Here is a 19790-nt window from a genome sequence, read left to right on the forward strand (position 1 = left end):
ATTCTCCCCGTTTGAAAAATCAGGGAAAAAAATAAATAAACTGTTCACATATCTTATGCACTTTCACACTGAACAAAGACAGGAGCTATTCCAGGTGTGTATTCCTTCTGCCTTGCTGTGTCAAAGCCCTGGCCAGAGGAGCCATGTGGTCTTTTCCAGAGACCTGCTGCTGCTGCTCTTTCCTTCGATTGACGACCTTGTTCTAATCAACGTCAAGAGTAGGAGCCTGGAACCATTTTTAAACTTTGTTGCAGATCCTTATCAGTCTCCTGGTGTCAGAGTGGAGGAACTGCCACTGTACGCACAAACGCCAAGATCGATTGATCCCCTGTAGACTGTTATCCTTCCATCAGGTCACCTTCCTCTCCGAGAGAGACACTCAAAGCCCGGTTCAGGTTGGATTGGGCTGAGGGCATGGCTCTATATTCAAAGTGTCTTAGACTTTAGTATTTTTGATTACAAGGAATAAGATTACAAGGACAAGGTGGACCTGATCGTAGATCAGCACTCCTAACATGAGATGCTTTATGAATATGGGCCAAGGCCTGCTTTTAGGCTGATAGCCAGTGAGGGGGGGGGGGGGTCATCACTATCTAGCCATGCTACAAAGCAGAGCTCTACGCTGACTTGTTTTTTTACAAGGAGCACATGTGTGACTAAGTTAAAAAATGTAGGCACACACACACACAAAATAATTTGGGAACACAATACAAAATATTAGAGGTAATAAAGCTAGAATCCTTCATTATTCTAGGTATACTGGTGCTCTTAAATGGAAACGCACAGCTAAATATTTAGGCACATATGCAAGTCAAATAGTCGTACAGTAGAGCTCTGCAAAGTTCTCTCTGACATTGGGATTTAAGCATGATTCTGGTGATAAAGTCAACTATGTCCTTTGTAGTAGCATAGTCATCTATTGATTTCAGAGGAGATGTAAAGAGTGGAGGAGGAGAAGAAAGGTTATATAAGGTCTCTCCCAGAATTCAACACTCCTGAAACTCAGGGGCAGATGGGGAGGAACTTACATCTTCCACACTTCTGTTAAATTTAGCCCAGCACAGTGAAACAGCAGATGTTCTGAGAGAGACAAAAACTGAGAGACCGGCAGACAGACAGACACACACACACACACAGAGTGAGAGACAGGCATCAAAGCCAAAGGAACTGAGTAACATTAAGAAATGCTATAGATGGAAAGAATGCAGTTTGAAAACCTACCAAAAAACAATTAGGCAACAACAAATTCAATCCCTTTTAGACAATTTCCTGGGTAAAACGTTCCACTGTAATAGTGAAGGTGTAAACTTGGCAGTAGAAAATCTCAACAGTATATTTGACCTCTCAGCTTCCCTATCAAATCTAAAAATCTCAAATAGAAAACCGAAGAAAATGAACAACAATGACAAATGGTTTTATTGAAGAATGCAAAAATCGAAGATAGAAATTGAGAAACCTGTCCAACCAAAAACATAGAGACCCGGAAAACCTGAGTCTACGCCTTCACTATGGTGAATCACTAAAACAATATAGAAATACACTACGGAAAAAGAAGGAACAGCATGTCAGAAATCAGCTCAATGTAATTGAAGAATCCATAGACTAACCACTTCTGGGAAAATTGGAAAACACTAAACAAACAACACGAACAATTATCTATCCAAAATGGAGATGTATGGGTAAACCACTTCTCCAATATGTTTGGCTCTATAACAAAACATACATGATCAAATACAGATCTTAGAATCAACTATTAAAGACTACCAGAACCCACTGGATTCTCCAATTACCTTGAATGAGTTACAGGACAAAATAAAAACCCTCCAACCCAAACAGGCCTGTGGTGTTGATGGTATCCTCAATGAAATGATACAATATACAGACAACAAATTCCAATTGGCTATACTAAAACTCTTTAACATCATCCTTAGCTCTGGCATCTTCCCCAATATTTGGAACCAAGGACTGATCACCCCAATCCACAAAAGTGGAGACAAATTTGACCCCAATAACTACCGTGGAATATGAGTCAACCGAAACCTTGGGAAAATCCTCTGCATTATCATTAACAGCAGACTCGTACATTTCCTCAATGAAAACAATGTACTGAGCAAATGTCAAATTGGCTTTTTACCAAATTACCATACAACAGACCACATATTCACCCTGCACACCCTAATTGACAACTAAACAAACCAAAACAAAGGCAAAGTCTTCTCATGCTTTGTTGATTTCAAAAAAGCCTTCAACTCAATTTGGCATGAGGGTCTGCTATACAAACTGATGGAAAGTGGTGTTGGGGGTAAAACATACGACATTATAAAATTATAAAATCCATGTACACAAACAACAACACACACATTTCGTCAAAATAATGGTGTTCCAAAAAAGGTCCAGTCACCAGGACCACAAATTCCATCTAGACACTGTTGCCCTAGAGCACACAAAAAACTATACATACCTTGGCCTAAACATCAGTGCCACAGGTAACTTCCACAAAGCTGTGAACGATCTGAGAGACAAGGCAAGAAGGGCATTCTATGCCATCAAAAGGAACATACATTTCAACATACCAATTAGGATTTGTCTAAAAAATACTTGAATCAGTCAGAGCCCATTGCCCTTTACGGTTGTGAGGTCTGGGGTCCGCTCACCAACCAAGACTTCACAAAATGGGACAAACATCAAACTGAGACTCTGCACGCAGAATTCTGCAAAAATATCCTCCGTGTACAACACAGAACACCAAATAATGCATGCAGAGCAGAATTAGGCCGATAACCACATAAAAGAGCCGTTAAATTATATAACCACCTAAAAGGAAGCGATTCCCAAACCTTCCATAACAAAGCCATCACCTACAGAGAGATGAAGCTGGAGAAGAGTCCCCTAAGCAAGCTGGTCCTGGGGCTCTGTTCACAAACACACCCTACAGAGCCCCAGGACAGCAGCACAATTAAACCAAATCATGAGAAAACAAAAATATCATTACTTGACACATTGGAAAGAATTAACAAAAAAAACTGAGCAAACTAGAATGCTATTTGGCCCTAAACAGAGAGTACACAGCAGCAGAATACCTGACCACTGTGACTGACCCAAAATTAAGGAAAGCTTTGACTATGTACAGACTCAGTGAGCATAGCCTTGCTATTGAGAAAGGCCGCCGTAGGCAGACATGGCTCTCAAGAGAAGACAGGCTATGTGCACACTGCCCACAAAATGGAAACTGAGCTGCACTTCCTAACCTCCTGTCCAACGTATGACCATATTAGAGATACATATTTCCCTCAGATTATACAGATCCACAATGAATTCGAAAACAAATCCAATTTTGATAAACTCCCATATCTACTGGGGGAAATTCCACAGTGTGCCATCACAGCAGCAAGATTTGTCACCTGTTTCCTCAAGAAAAGGGCAACCAGTGAAGAACAAACACCATTGTAAATACACAACCCATATATATGCTTATTTATTTTCCCTTGTGTTCTTTAACCATTTGTACATTGTTACAACACTGTATATATATAATATATATATTATAATATATAATAAACAATCAAAATTAACAGTAAACATTACACACACAGAAATTTCAAAACAATAAAGACATTACAAATGTCATATTATACATATGTGTGTGTGTATATATATGTATGTATTTATATATATATATGTATGTATGTGTGTGTATATGTATTTATATATGTATGTATGTGTGTGTATATGTATTTATATATGTATGTATGTGTGTGTATATGTATTTATATATGTATGTATGTGTGTGTATATGTATGCATATATGTGTGTATGTATGTATGTATGTATGTATGTATGTATGTATGTATGTATGTATGTATGTATGTATGTATGTATGTATGTATGTATGTATGTATGTATGTATGTATGTATGTATGTATGTATGTATGTATGTATGTATGTATGTATGTATGTATGTATATGTATGTATGTATGTATGTATGTATGTATGTATGTATGTATGTATGTATGTATGTATGTATGTATGTATGTATGTATGTATGTATGTATGTATGTATGTATGTATGTATGTATGTATGTATGTATGTATGTATGTATGTATGTATGTATGTATGTACATGTATGTATGTATGTATGTATGTATGTACACACATACATACATACATACATACATACATACATACATACATACATACATACATACATACATACATACATACATACATACATACATACATACATACATACATACATACATACATACATACATACATACATACATACATACATACATACATACATACATACATACATACATACATACATACATACATACATACATATATACATATATATATACATACATACATACATACATACATACATACATACATACATACATACATACATACATACATACATACATATATACATACATATATACATATATATATACATACATACATATATACATATACACACACATATATATATAAATACATACATATATATACATATATATACACACACACACACATATATATGTATAATATGACATTTGTAATGTCTTTATTGTTTTGAAATTTCTGTGTGTGTAATGTTTACTGTTAATTTTGATTGTTTATTTCACTTTTGTATATTATCTACCTCACTTGCTTTGGCAATATAACACGTTTCCCATGCCAATAAAGCCCCTTGAATTGCCAGAGAGACAGAGAAGTGTGTGTGTGTGTGTGTGTGTGTGTGTGTGTGTGTGTGTGTGTGTGTGTGTGTGTGTGTGTGTGTGTGTGTGTGTGTGTGTGTGTGTGTGTGTGTGTGTGTGTGTGTGTGTGTGTGTGTGTGTCCTTTACCACAGGTCTCTGTCCTGAACACCACCCTATTAAGACCAGAGACCAAAGTAGTGCCCTATAGGGAACAAGGTGCTGTTTGAGACGCAACCAGAAGTAGACACTGACCTGCTCCACCCACACCCCTGAGCCTTCCTCCTGAGCCCACAGGATCATGGTCTTGTCCATGGAAGCAGAGAGCAGGCTCAGAGACTGGTGCTGGTCGCCACCTGTAGGGGAGACAAAGAGCTTCACAATGAAGGAACACAGTAGTGAAACCGCCTCTAGATGCTGAACTGTACCGAGGAGAAACGTATTCCTCGGAGCCACGATACAGCAACGCAGGTTGGCTGGATAAAAACATCATGAAAGTACCGCAGCGCACAGACAGTGAGTGATGTGAACTATTAAAAGAGTTCAGGGTTCCCCCTTTCTGATGTCATGGGCGTGTGGAACAAATCACTCTCCCTCCATCCCCATGAAACCATTTAGTATGACACCTCCACATCACAGTGAAATAAGTCAAGTGTGATCTGGGGAACGAATCTCGTATAGGTTGACAGTAAAGTACCTTTGATGACAGGGGGCTGCCAGTGGACTCCATAGACCTTGTTCTCGTGGCCGGCAAGGACTGACTCTAGCGTCACTGCAAATGCTGAGGACACATCTGGGGCAAAAAGACAACATGCATGAATCTAAAGTCGAACGGTATGATTGTACAATCAAACTCCATCCACATTTGTGTGATAACTTATTTAGTTAAAAGGCATGTTTTAGAATTGTACGGTTGTTGCCAGGGATCGAACAATACACATTTCCCTGGATTAAAATAACACAACATTTAAAATACATTTAAATAAAAAGGCATCAATTCAATGAACAACGACAATGATGACATTCACATTAATGATCACGTGATTCTTGATTCTTCTTGCTAGACAGACATTGAAATAGACTGTGGAAGTGACTCAAACCTGACGTTTTGATTTAATCATTCATTTTTAATAATTCTAAACAACACATTTTTCTAATGAAACCTGATGCTGTCTGCTCACCGTTCTGTGTCAGTGTAAAGACATCTTCAGACATCCTAATGGTGCGTTCTTCCTGCGCGTTTCTCTTCGTCCTAGACTTGGCAACCAGCCTCCAAACCCGGATCAGACAGTCCTGAGCACAGCTGGCCAGTAACAGATCCCCGTCTGCCAGCATGGAGGTAGACATTAGTTGATTTAAATGTAACCTTTATTTATTTATTAACCTTGAACCTTTATTTATTCTTTATTTATTAACCTTTATTAATTTAAACTTTATTTATTCCGGGGGTGGCAGGTAGCCTAGTCGTTAGAGCGTTGGACTAGTAACCGAATGGTTGCAAGATCGAATCTCTGAGCTGACAAGGTAAAAATCTGTCTTTCTGCCCCTGAACAAGGCAGTTAACCCACTGTTCCTAGGCCGTCATAGAAAATAAGAATGTGTTCCTAACTGACTTGCCTGGTTAAATAAAGGTAAAATATACATATTATTATTATTTTTTTATTTATTTTTTAAATCAGGATATACTGTTGAAGTCAGAAGACATCTTTGACAAGTGAGAATCGATGTAGACTCATTATTGTCAGTTAATGTGATCTATTCACTAGATCCTCTGAGCAAAATGAGGGCTCTACAGAGGGAACAGGGTGCCATTTCAGATGCACTCTAGGTAAGACAGCTGAGAAGAGTGAACAGTCCAACTATGACTACCTGGGGAAGAGAGCGAGGAGATTGGTTGAAAGAAACGGGGTGATTAGATGGCCATGGTAGTATGAGGGGGCCAGGACACCAGGGCTAATACCCTTACTCCTGTGACGAGAGGGGACCTTTAGTCGCCACAAAGTGTCAGAACATTGGCTGAACCATGTCCTAACAAGGGCTGGAATGAAAAAGACTGATCTCAAAAGACAGGGCTGTGGAAATAGCTGCTTGAAGGATACAGTGTATCTGAGAGAGGGGGGAAGAAATAAAGCATTGACTGGGCTCTGCTGCAGCCGTTTCATGCATTATGGAAAGACGTCCGTCTACAAAAGTGAAATCTAATTAAACAGACGTCCCAGTCATAAAAGGACACATTTTCATTTTCTTTTACCCTTTTAAGGTGGAGAGCAATTTTACCCTGCCTGTGGGGCTGGTGCATATAAATTAATCTCTGACAGCATCCCAAATGGCACCCTATTCCCTATATAGTGCACTACTTTGGACCAGAGTCTCCGGTTAAAAATAGTGCACTATGTAGGGAATATGGTGCCATTTGGGACTCACTATGTCTCTGCCAATACTGGCCGACCAGCTTGGAGTAAGTCATCAACTGAGTGGGATGAGTCTAGTGATGAGGGTCGGTGAATGAGATGGAATAGCTTTTACAAACCCTGGGGTGCATCCCATATGGCACCCTATGCCCTGAATAGTGCACTACTTTTGACCCGGCCCAATAGGGCTCCCGAGTGACGCAGCGGTCTAAGGCACTGCACCTCAATGCGAGAGGCGTCACTACAGACCCTGGTTTGAATCCAGGCTGTATCGCAACTGGCCGTGATCGGGAGTCCCATAGGGCGGTGTAAAATGGTCCCAGAGTCGTCTGGGGCAGGGGAAGTTTTGGCCGGGGCAGGGGAAGGTTTGGCCGGGGCAGGGGAAGGTTTGGCCGGGGCAGGGGAAGGTTTGGCCGGGGCAGGGGAAGGTTTGGCCCGGGGCAGGGGAAGGTTTGGCCCGGGGCAGGGGAAGGTTTGGCCCGGGGCAGGGGAAGGTTTGGCCCGGGGCAGGGGAAGGTTTGGCCGGGGCAGGGGAAGGTTTGGCCGGGGCAGGGGAAGGTTTGGCCGGGGCAGGGGAAGGTTTGGCCGGGGCAGGGGAAGGTTTGGCCGGGGCAGAGGAAGGTTTGGCACGCAACCATTGTAAAATAAGAATTTTTTCTTGACTGGCCTAGTTAAATAAAGGTGAAATAAAATAATTAATAAATAGGACTCTGATCAAAAGTAACACACTATATAAACGGCATACAGTGATACATACAGTGATACATACAGTGATACATACTGTGATACATACAGTGATACATACAGTGATACATACAGTGATACATACAGTGATACATACTGTGATACATAACCACCTGTACCTAACTAGTCAGCAGGGTTACACAACCACCTGTACCTAACTAGTCAGCAGGGTTACACAACCACCTGTACCTAACTAGTCAGCAGGGTGACACAACCACCTGTACCTAACTAGTCAGCAGGGTTACACAACCACCTGTACCTAACTAGTCAGCAGGGTGACACAACCACCTGTACCTAACTAGTCAGCAGGGTTACACAACCACCTGTACCTAACTAGTCAGCAGGGTGACACAACCACCTGTACCTAACTAGTCAGCAGGGTGACACAACCACCTGTACCTAACTAGTCAGCAGGGTGACACAACCACCTGTACCTAACTAGTCAGCAGGGTGACACAACCACCTGTACCTAACTAGTCAGCAGGGTGACACAACCACCTGTACCTAACTAGTCGGCAGGGTGACACAACCACCTGTACCTAACTAGTCGGCAGGGTGACACAACCACCTGTACCTAACTAGTCAGCAGGGTGACACAACCACCTGTACCTAACTAGTCAGCAGGGTGACACAACCACCTGTACCTAACTAGTCAGCAGGGTGACACAACCACCTGTACCTAACTAGTCAGCAGGGTGACACAACCACTAGTCAGCAGGGTGACACAACCACCTGTACCTAACTAGTCAGCAGGGTTACACAACCACCTGTACCTAACTAGTCAGCAGGGTGACACAACCACCTGTACCTAACTAGTCAGCAGGGTTACACAACCACCTGTACCTAACTAGTCAGCAGGGTGACACAACCACCTGTACCTAACTAGTCAGCAGGGTTACACAACCACCTGAACCTAACTAGTCAGCAGGGTGACACAACCACCTGTACTTAACTAGTCAGCAGGGTGACACAACCACTAGTCAGCAGGGTGACACAACCACCTGTACCTAACTAGTCAGCAGGGTGACACAACCACCTGTACCTAACTAGTCAGCAGGGTTACACAACCACCTGTACCTAACTAGTCAGCAGGGTGACACAACCACCTGTACCTAACTAGTCAGCAGGGTGACACAACCACCTGTACCTAACTAGTCAGCAGGGTGACACAACCACCTGTACCTAACTAGTCAGCAGGGTGACACAACCACCTGTACCTAACTAGTCAGCAGGGTGACACAACCACCTGTACCTAACTAGTCAGCAGGGTGACACAACCACCTGTACCTAACTAGTCAGCAGGGTGACACAACCACCTGTACCTAACTAGTCAGCAGGGTTACACAACCACCTGTACCTAACTAGTCAGCAGGGTGACACAACCACCTGTACCTAACTAGTCAGCAGGGTTACACAACCACCTGTACCTAACTAGTCAGCAGGGTGACACAACCACCTGTACCTAACTAGTCAGCAGGGTTACACAACCACCTGTACCTAACTAGTCGGCAGGGTGACACAACCACCTGTACCTAACTAGTCAGCAGGGTGACACAACCACCTGTACCTAACTAGTCAGCAGGGTGACACAACCACCTGTACCTAACTAGTCAGCAGGGTGACACAACCACCTGTACCTAACTAGTCAGCAGGGTGACACAACCACCTGTACCTAACTAGTCAGCAGGGTGACACAACCACCTGTACCTAACTAGTCAGCAGGGTTACACAACCACTAGTCAGCAGGGTGACACAACCACCTGTACCTAACTAGTCAGCAGGGTTACACAACCACTAGTCAGCAGGGTGACACAACCACCTGTACCTAACTAGTCGGCAGGGTGACACAACCACCTGTACCTAACTAGTTCAGCAGGGTGACACAACCACCTGTACCTAACTAGTCGGCAGGGTGACACAACCACCTGTACCTAACTAGTCGGCAGGGTTACACAACCACCTGTACCTAACTAGTCGGCAGGGTGACACAACCACCTGTACCTAACTAGTCAGCAGGGTGACACAACCACCTGTACCTAACTAGTCAGCAGGGTGACACAACCACCTGTACCTAACTAGTCAGCAGGGTTACACAACCACTAGTCAGCAGGGTTACGCAACCACCTGTACCTAACTAGTCAGCAGGGTGACAACCACCTGTACCTAGCTAGTCAGCAGGGTGACACAACCACCTGTACCTAGCTAGTCAGCAGGGTGACACAACCACCTGTACCTAACTAGTCAGCAGGGTTACACAACCACTAGTCAGCAGGGTTACACAACCACTAGTCAGCAGGGTGACACAACCACCTGTACCTAACTAGTCAGCAGGGTTACACAACCACCTGTACCTAACTAGTCAGCAGGGTGACACAACCACCTGTACCTAACTAGTCGGCAGGGTTACACAACCACCTGTACCTAACTAGTCAGCAGGGTGACACAACCACTAGTCAGCAGGGTTACACAACCACCTGTACCTAACTAGTCGGCAGGGTTACACAACCACTAGTCAGCAGGGTTACACAACCACTAGTCAGCAGGGTGACACAACCACCTGTACCTAACTAGTCGGCAGGGTGACACAACCACCTGTACCTAACTAGTCGGCAGGGTGACACAACCACCTGTACCTAACTAGTCAGCAGGGTGACACAACCACCTGTACCTAACTAGTCAGCAGGGTGACACAACCACCTGTACCTAACTAGTCAGCAGGGTGACACAACCACTAGTCAGCAGGGTTACACAACCACCTGTACCTAACTAGTCGGCAGGGTGACACAAACACCTGACCTAACTAGTCAGCAGGTTGACACAACCACCTGTACCTAACTAGTCGGCAGGGTGACACAACCACCTGTACCTAACTAGTCGGCAGGGTTACACAACCACCTGTACCTAACTAGTCGGCAGGGTGACACAACCACCTGTACCTAACTAGTCGGCAGGGTGACACAACCACCTGTACCTAACTAGTCGGCAGGGTGACACAACCACCTGTACCTAACTAGTCGGCAGGGTTACACAACCACCTGTACCTAACTAGTCGGCAGGGTGACACAACCACCTGTACCTAACTAGTCGGCAGGGTGACACAACCACCTGTACCTAACTAGTCGGCAGGGTGACACAACCACCTGTACCTAACTAGTCGGCAGGGTGACACAACCACCTGTACCTAACTAGTCGGCAGGGTGACACAACCACCTGTACCTAACTAGTCGGCAGGGTGACACAACCACCTGTACCTAACTAGTCAGCAGGGTGACACAACCACCTGTACCTAACTAGTCAGCAGGGTGACACAACCACCTGTACCTAACTAGTCAGCAGGGTGACACAACCACCTGTACCTAACTAGTCAGCAGGGTGACACAACCACCTGTACCTAACTAGTCAGCAGGGTGACACAACCACCTGTACCTAACTAGTCAGCAGGGTGACACAACCACCTGTACCTAACTAGTCAGCAGGGTGACACAACCACCTGTACCTAACTAGTCAGCAGGGTTACACAACCACCTGACCTAACTAGTCAGCAAGGTTACACAACCACCTGTACCTAACTAGTCAGCAGGGTGACACAACCACCTGTACCTAACTAGTCGGCAGGGTGACACAACCACCTGTACCTAACTAGTCAGCAGGGTGACACAACCACCTGTACCTAACTAGTCAGCAGGGTGACACAACCACCTGTACCTAACTAGTCAGCAGGGTGACACAACCACCTGTACCTAACTAGTCAGCAGGGTGACACAACCACCTGTACCTAACTAGTCAGCAGGGTTACACAACCACTAGTCAGCAGGGTTACACAACCACCTGTACCTAACTAGTCGGCAGGGTGACACAACCACCTGTACCTAACTAGTCAGCAGGGTGACACAACCACTAGTCAGCAGGGTGACACAACCACTAGTCAGCAGGGTGACACAACCACCTGTACCTAACTAGTCAGCAGGGTGACACAACCACCTGTACCTAACTAGTCGGCAGGGTGACACAACCACCTGTACCTAACTAGTCGGCAGGGTGACACAACCACCTGTACCTAACTAGTCAGCAGGGTTACACAACCACCTGTACCTAACTAGTCAGCAGGGTGACACAACCACCTGTACCTAACTAGTCAGCAGGGTGACACAACCACCTGTACCTAACTAGTCAGCAGCGTGACACAACCACCTGTACCTAACTAGTCAGCAGGGTGACACAACCACCTGTACCTAACTAGTCAGCAGGGTTACACAACCACCTGTACCTAACTAGTCAGCAGGGTGACACAACCACCTGTACCTAACTAGTCGGCAGGGTTACACAACCACCTGTACCTAACTAGTCAGCAGGGTTACACAACCACCTGTACCTAACTAGTCAGCAGGGTGACACAACCACCTGTACCTAACTAGTCAGCAGGGTTACACAACCACCTGTACCTAACTAGTCAGCAGGGTTACACAACCACCTGTACCTAACTAGTCAGCAGGGTGACACAACCACCTGTACCTAACTAGTCAGCAGGACATACAGATTATACCACAAATCCATGTTGTCAAACTATCTGATTATTTGTCAGATTTATGTAGGTCACACCAGATAAAAGAAGGCAATGAAGAAAACAGTGGTGTGGTCCTCACCTACACAGGCCCACTCCACACCACGGATCCAATCCTCATGCCCTTGCAAGGAGAGGACTTTCCTGAACTGTCAGAGACACAGGGAAAGAAGGTTGGCATCAATGTCAATAAACATGTTTAAACATCGTTAACCCAACATACTAAATGTATTCATGTTAACATGACCTTTATTTGTTGGCCCATATTGTCAGCTACTTGAGCTTACCTGTCCATTGCACTGTGCATACAAATGGATTCTGCAATCGTCGCCCCCGCAGGCAAGTATGGGAACTGCAATGAGTGTATTGTGTTAGTCTTGCCACGCTTGCTGAAGTCAGACCGCATAATAACACATTTGCATGTGCCTCATGTTTTTAAGACAGATTGAGTGGAGGGGAGGAAAGGGGGGCGGACAAAGCATCAAAAGGAACAGGCATGTGAAAGGCAGTCGAGATGACATGCGGAACACTTCAAGATGATCTGAGGTGTGGAGGGTTCACTGCTGCTGTGGAAACAGCTTACCTCTGCTGCCTGGCAACCACGCTAGCGAGACATCCATCATAAACCCGCTCCCAAAGGATATGGTATGGGTGCACTCCGCTTCATAGAAAGAGGAAAAATAAATACAGAAAAATTAGCATTAATGATAGGGCATAACAATTATGAAAAATCATTGAGTTCCATAAATTAACTGTTCCGAGATGATTTCCTTAACTTATCCTAGAGAGATGGCTAATAGCCAGGATAGTTCCATTGATGCTAGCTGCAGAGACATTTGTCAAAGGGTGACATATTGAACTTCTCTCCTTTCCCCAGAAACCCAGGGGTCTTCCAGGTACTAGCTAGCACTAGCAACACATACTTGTAGCAGAGCTCCGGCTGGGCTACATCAGACAACACACCTTGAGGACAGACCCAGCCAGTGTCCCAAATATCACCCTACTCCCTATATAATGCACTACTTTTGACCGGGGCCCCAACAAAATCTGGTCACAGTAATGCACTGTAGGGAAGAAAATAATTTTTTTTTTTTTAAAGTACCATTTGGCTACACGGCCATCTCCATGACTGTCACGTTACATCAGCGTTCGCTTCCCCCCACACCCAATAACACCCAGAGAGGGAAAAAACAACCAACGCTACAAAGGAAACAACATGTCGCCACCAGGGACAGATCTGAAATTAAAACAGCACTGATACTGGGATACATGGAAATTACTTTAACTTTGACCTGACAAGACACTCACATCAAAATGAATAGGGCCTGATTTTTTATTAAATATCATCAAAGAAAAGGAAGATGACAGCAGCTAATTTACAGTAACCCCCCCCCCCCCACACACTATTCTCTTCATCCTCCTTCCTCCTCTCCTCTCACAGAACTTATAAGGATGAGAAAAGAACAGTCCAGTGAATATAATGCCATCCCAGCTTCCCAAATGACACGCTAGGGCTCTGGTCAGATGTAGTGCACTATATAGGGAACAGGGTACCGTTTGGGACGCAGACAACAGAGTGATCCCGGGTCGTATTCACTAGACACCATGTCTTGTGCACTAATGAATACGACCCGGCATAATTTCCTTGATACCAAACCATGTCCTGATACAATCCTGGTGTCATGATAGAGTGGAAACCACACTGGTAACAATAGATCAGTACAATATCAGACCTGATAAGTGATGACTCATTAAACGCTGTGATTCAAATGACCAGACTGTTCTGTCTGTGCTACCACAGCATAGCAGCAGATGTCAGGCTAGCTGGAACAATTCAGCACAGATTAACTCACAGATGTCTCCCTTTGTGGTGAAGTTTCCCCTAGGTACAGGTCTAGGATCATCTCTCCTCATCCAATCCTAACCTTATCTATTATTGGGGAACATGCATCTACATTGGTGATTGGAGAGAGAGGGGGGGGATCAGTTAAGTTACATATCTGGATTCTTCTCTCCTTCTTCTTTCAAGTTCCTTGGTGTCCATCACCAAGGAACGAATATGGTCCACACACACCTACATGTACACAAGGACCATATCACCTCCACCCTACCTGACACCCTAGACCCACTCCAATTTGCTTACCGCCCAAATAGGTCCACAGACGATGCAATCTCAACCACACTGCACACTGCCCTAACCCACCTGGACAAGAGGAATACCTATGTGAGAATGCTGTTCATCGACTACAGCTCGGCATTCAACACCATAGTACCCTCCAAGCTCGTCATCAAGCTCGAGACCCTGGGTCTCGACCCCGCCCTGTGCAACTGGGTACTGGACTTCCTGACGGGCCGCCCCCAGGTGGTGAGGGTAGGCAACAACATCTCCTCCCCGCTGATCCTCAACACGGGGGCCCCACAAGGGTGCGTTCTGAGCCCTCTCCTGTACTCCCTGTTCACCCACGACTGCGTGGCCACGCACGCCTCCAACTCAATCATCAAGTTTGCGGACGACACAACAGTGGTAGGCTTGATTACCAACAACGACGAGACGGCCTACAGGGAGGAGGTGAGGGCCCTTGGAGTGTGGTGTCAGGAAAATAACCTCACACTCAACGTCAACAAAACTAAGGAGATGATTGTGGACTTCAGGAAACAGCAGAGGGAACACCCCCTATCCACATCGATGGAACAGTAGTGGAGAGGGTAGCTAGTTTTAAGTTCCTCGGCATACACATCACAGACAAACTGAATTGGTCCACTCACACTGACAGCGTCGTGAAGAAGGCGCAGCAGCGCCTATTCAACCTCAGGAGGCTGAAAAAATTTGGCTTGTCACCAAAAGCACTCACAAACTTCTACAGATGCACAATCGAGAGCATCCTGGCGTGCTGTATCACCGCCTGGTACGGCAACTGCTCCGCCCTCAACCGTAAGGCTCTCCAGAGGGTAGTGAGGACTGCACAACGCATCACCGGGGGCAAACTACCTGCCCTCCAGGACACCTACACCACCCGTTGTTACAGGAAGGCCATAAAGATCATCAAGGACATCAACCACCCGAACCACTGCCTGTTCACCCCGCTATCATCCAGAAGGCGAGGTCAGTACAGGTGCATCAAAGCTGGGACCGAGAGACTGAAAAACAGCTTCTATCTCAAGGCCATCAGACTGTTAAATAGCCACCACTAACATTGAGTGGCTGCTGCCAACACACTGTCATTGACACTGACCCAACTCCAGCCATTTTAATAATGGGAATTGATGGAAATGATGTAAATATATATATATATATATATCACTAGCCACTTTAAACAATGCTACCTTATATAATGTTACTTACCCTACATTATTCATCTCATATGCATATGTATATACTGTACTCTACAACATCGACTGCATCCTTATGTAACACATGTATCACTAGCCACTTTAACTATGCCACTTTGTTTACTTTGTCTACACACTCATCTCATATGTATATACTGTACTCGATACCATCTACTGTATGCTGCTCTGTACCATCACTCATTCATATATCCTTATGTACATGTTCCTTATCCCCTTACACTGTGTATAAGACAGTAGTTTTTTTTTGGAATTGTTAGTTAGATTACTTGTTGGTTATCACTGCATTGTCGGAACTAGAAGCACAAGCATTTCGCTACACTCGCATTAACATCTGCTAACCATGTGTATGTGACAAATAAAATTTGATTTGATTTGATTTGTGAAGAGGCCAGAAAATATTTGGCATGGGCCCTCAGATCCTCCAAACGTTCCACAGCTGCACCATTGACAACATCTTGACTGGCTGTATCACCGTTGGGTACGGCAACTGCAAGGCACCCGACCGCAAAGCGGTACAGAGGGTGGTGAGTACAGTCTAGTACATCACTGGGCCCGAGCTCCCTGCATTTCAGGAGTTACAGAGGGTGGTGAGTACGGTCCAGTAAATCACTGGGCCCGAGCTCCCTGCCATCCAGGAGTTCTGGACCAGGCGATGTCAGAGCAAGGCCTTAAAAATTGTCATAGACTCCAGCCACCCAAGCCATACACTGTTCTTCCGGTAGCAGGGAGAACAGTGTATGGCTTGGGTGGCTGGAGTCCATGACAATTTTTAAGGCCTTCCTCTGACATCGCCTGGTACAGAAGTGGTACCAATTCGCTAAGTCTGGAACCAACAGGACCCTGAACAGCTTCTACCCCCAAGCCATAAGACTGATAAATACCAAACCAAATAGTTAACCGGACTACCTGCATTGACCCTTTATTTGTTTTATTAACTCTTGCACTTGACTATGTACACACACTGGACTCTACCCCCCCCCACACACACACACACAACACATCATACTCACGACACACACACACACACACACACACACACACACACACACACACACACACACACACACACACACACACACACACACACACACACACACACACACACACACACACACACACACACACACACACACACACACACACACACACAATCATACTCACGCCACACACACACACAACAATCGCACACATGCATACTCACGCCACACACACACTTTCACCACATACGCTACTGCTCCACATACACTGCTGATACAGCTCAGTCTATTATGTATCCTGTTGCCTAGTCACTTCACCCCTATATAGCCACCTCAATTACCTCATACCCCTGCACATCGACTCAGTACTGGTACTCCCTGTATTTAGCCATGTTATTTTTACTCGTTATTGTTATTCACCGTGTATTTATTCCTCGTGTCACTATTTAAATGTTTGTAATATTTATCTTCAACTCTGCATTGTTGGAAAGTAAGCATTTCACTGTTAGTCTACACCTGTTGTTTACGAAGCATGTGACAAATACCATTTTTATTTTGAAACTGACCCACGATCAGCGTCTAGGGGTAACTTCACCCTACACCACCTCACGCCACTCTGTCTCAAATAAAATAAGCTGACTTTCGGCTAATATTGTGGGTTTTTGTAACCTAATTATGTTGAGACAGGGTACTTTTTAATGTATTTTCATCTTTATTTAACTAGGCAAGTCAGTTAAGAACAAATTCTTATTTTCAATGACAGCCTAGGAACAGTGGGTTAACTGCCTGTTCAGGCAGGGGCTGTTCAGGTTTGAACTCCAACACTCTAACCACTAGGCTACCCTGCCGCCCCATCAGTACTTGAGAGTACTACTGAGGTGGCCTATGAGCCCTGGTCAAAAGTAGTGCATTACATAGGTAATAGGGTGTCATGTGGGATGCAGGCCCATGAGTCCATAGGCCAATATCACTGATCTGATTGCCTTACCTAATCTGACTGTCCTAAAGAGTTCCTTTACCTGTTCCATGTCACAAAAAAAAACTAAGTAAAGTAGCCTTGCCCGAGTTAGTTTACATCTCCTGTTCCTGTAGCGTGAGGCAACTTGATGTACAAGTACACCCGCTGGACAGGACACTTGTCTATCGCAGAGACAAAAAAAAGCTTCCCTTACCTTTACTCCCAGTGTAGAGCCATAGTTTTACAGTGGAGTCGGAGGCTGTGGAGGCGATGAGTAGCTTATTGTTGTCCAGATGGATGGCATCCACAGCACACACTGGTCCAGTATGCCCAACACACTCAACATACTGTTTAAACTGGGGCAGGGGGCACAAACACAAAACATATGCCTTAGAAAGGACCAATATTAGTGAAACTATTGCTGTGTTTAGATAATGTATCAAATGTACACAGAAGTGTCAATACAGATCATTGACATATGGTATGAGGACTATTCCTACTTCTAATGGCTTTAAAACACACCTTTCCATCTTGGGCCTCCCACACAATCAGTAGACTGTCAGACCCTCCTGACACCAGGTGCGTTTCTCTACCTTTAACAGCCATCAGGGAAGAACAACCAATTGTCAGAAACAGTCTACCAAAGCATTGGATGAACATTATCAGCATACCAAAGCAATGGATGAAGCATGCAGGTATCTACTCACCACAGTCCTCTCTGTGGACCCACTGGACTGTGTTCACCCTCCCGGTATGTCCATTGAGGACAGCAACAACACACTTCTCCTGTATAATGGTATGTAAAAGAGTACAGCTGACTGTCACAGAAAAAATAACAACATAAGGACACCTAGCACAATACAAAATAAAGCTGATTAACGTGAACTGTCAAAAATGACGAGACTGATGATGTAGCTAGCTATAGCTAGCCTATGCTGCCACTGCAACGACACGAATAATTCAAATTGTGAAAGAAATATATAACCTGTGGGTCATAGAGAGCGACAGAATTGCATGTTCCATATGCAATGAGCCCCCCACGACCCCATGAAAGAACATTTGGGGTTCGATTTGCACAACATGCGACATGACATATTTCTATTATGGGAGCCGCCATCTTGTATGCTCGCCGGTAGAGTTACCGTAAATATGGGTATACGCGCCGCACAAGATTCTACGAACGTTCCGCTCCCATACGGCGATGGATAAAATGATCTGGAACTCACTCTGGACTAACTGTATATTTTTGTTTCGCTGAAGGGGACAGCCGCTAAAGTATTACTGGCAAACATAACCCACGGTTTATCATGCAAATAAATGGTGTCGAAATGAGAGGGGACATTCTAGTTACTGAACTCTTCTTGCTCATTATTCGGTATAATCCAGTAGGTGGTGCAATACACTCATTGAATAAAGTAATTGATATGATAACAAACTAATGGCAAGTTAAAATATTGAAATTGGGCTGGAGAAGGTATATAAATATATTATAGTGAATTCCTTAAAAGTATTGTATTTGAAAAGGGATGGGCATACACACTACTACCAGAGATAATGACGTTGTGTAGCCTACCCTAGCTGGTTTGTGTATTTAATGTGTCACAACTGAGCATTTAGGTTTTTTAAAGTATTTGTGCTTTGTGTACTGAGTGGATTGAAATGTCCCCCATTTAAATTTTAAAACCATGGAATTAAACCAAAGCTAAGCTCACTAAATGCATTCCAACTCATGTTGAAATTACCATAGCATACCATGGGTTTTAAGTTTTACAATTATTTATATAATTAAAGTTGTCAGGCTGACCCCTTTTGAAACACAGCTGTGTACTAGTGTTGTACCATGGGCTTAGAATAGTCCAAAATGACCTGGTGTGACTAAAGGCAGTTTTACAGGGGGTCCCCAAAATAGTTTGACCTGTCATTTCTGGTTGCTCAAGTCATAAACCACGGCAATGGGAAATACATAACTGGTCTGTTTCTCTGAGAATGGTCTGGGCTTTGGGAATCATTTAGTTCAAATAGAAGCTATATTGGATGTTAACATTTACACTGTTATAGGTCTACATTAAGATGTGGTTTAGCGCT

General features: G+C 44.3%; 1 protein-coding gene and 1 long non-coding RNA gene across 3 annotated transcripts in view; both read right to left on the bottom strand.

Moving 5' to 3' along the window:
* Positions 1-18852, bottom strand: part of elp2 (elongator acetyltransferase complex subunit 2) — a 50620-nt gene extending 31768 nt beyond the window's left edge. Inside the window, exons 1-10 of the mRNA XM_046326733.1 lie at positions 18691-18852; positions 18413-18491; positions 18228-18298; positions 17920-18061; positions 13003-13080; positions 12707-12771; positions 12502-12568; positions 5885-6028; positions 5401-5496; positions 4959-5059 (exon numbers count right to left, since the gene is read on the bottom strand). Coding sequence (XP_046182689.1) covers positions 4959-5059; positions 5401-5496; positions 5885-6028; positions 12502-12568; positions 12707-12771; positions 13003-13080; positions 17920-18061; positions 18228-18298; positions 18413-18491; positions 18691-18822 — 975 coding nt within the window. The 5' untranslated portion in view covers positions 18823-18852. The remainder of the gene's footprint in view (positions 1-4958; positions 5060-5400; positions 5497-5884; positions 6029-12501; positions 12569-12706; positions 12772-13002; positions 13081-17919; positions 18062-18227; positions 18299-18412; positions 18492-18690) is intronic.
* LOC124012779 lies at positions 8422-9337 on the bottom strand. 2 transcript variants are annotated; one of them, XR_006834770.1, is made up of 3 exons: positions 9105-9337; positions 8597-8765; positions 8422-8537 (listed from the first exon to the last, which is right to left on the bottom strand). It is a non-coding gene; the product is annotated as an uncharacterized LOC124012779 (long non-coding RNA). The 2 variants fall into 2 exon arrangements; XR_006834771.1 differs by lacking the exon at positions 9105-9337 and adding an exon at positions 8860-9038.
* Positions 18853-19790: the final 938 nt, after the last annotated feature.

The sequence above is a fragment of the Oncorhynchus gorbuscha genome, linkage group LG24 (genome assembly GCF_021184085.1).
Source record: "Oncorhynchus gorbuscha isolate QuinsamMale2020 ecotype Even-year linkage group LG24, OgorEven_v1.0, whole genome shotgun sequence".
Classification (NCBI taxonomy): Eukaryota; Metazoa; Chordata; class Actinopteri; order Salmoniformes; family Salmonidae; genus Oncorhynchus; species Oncorhynchus gorbuscha.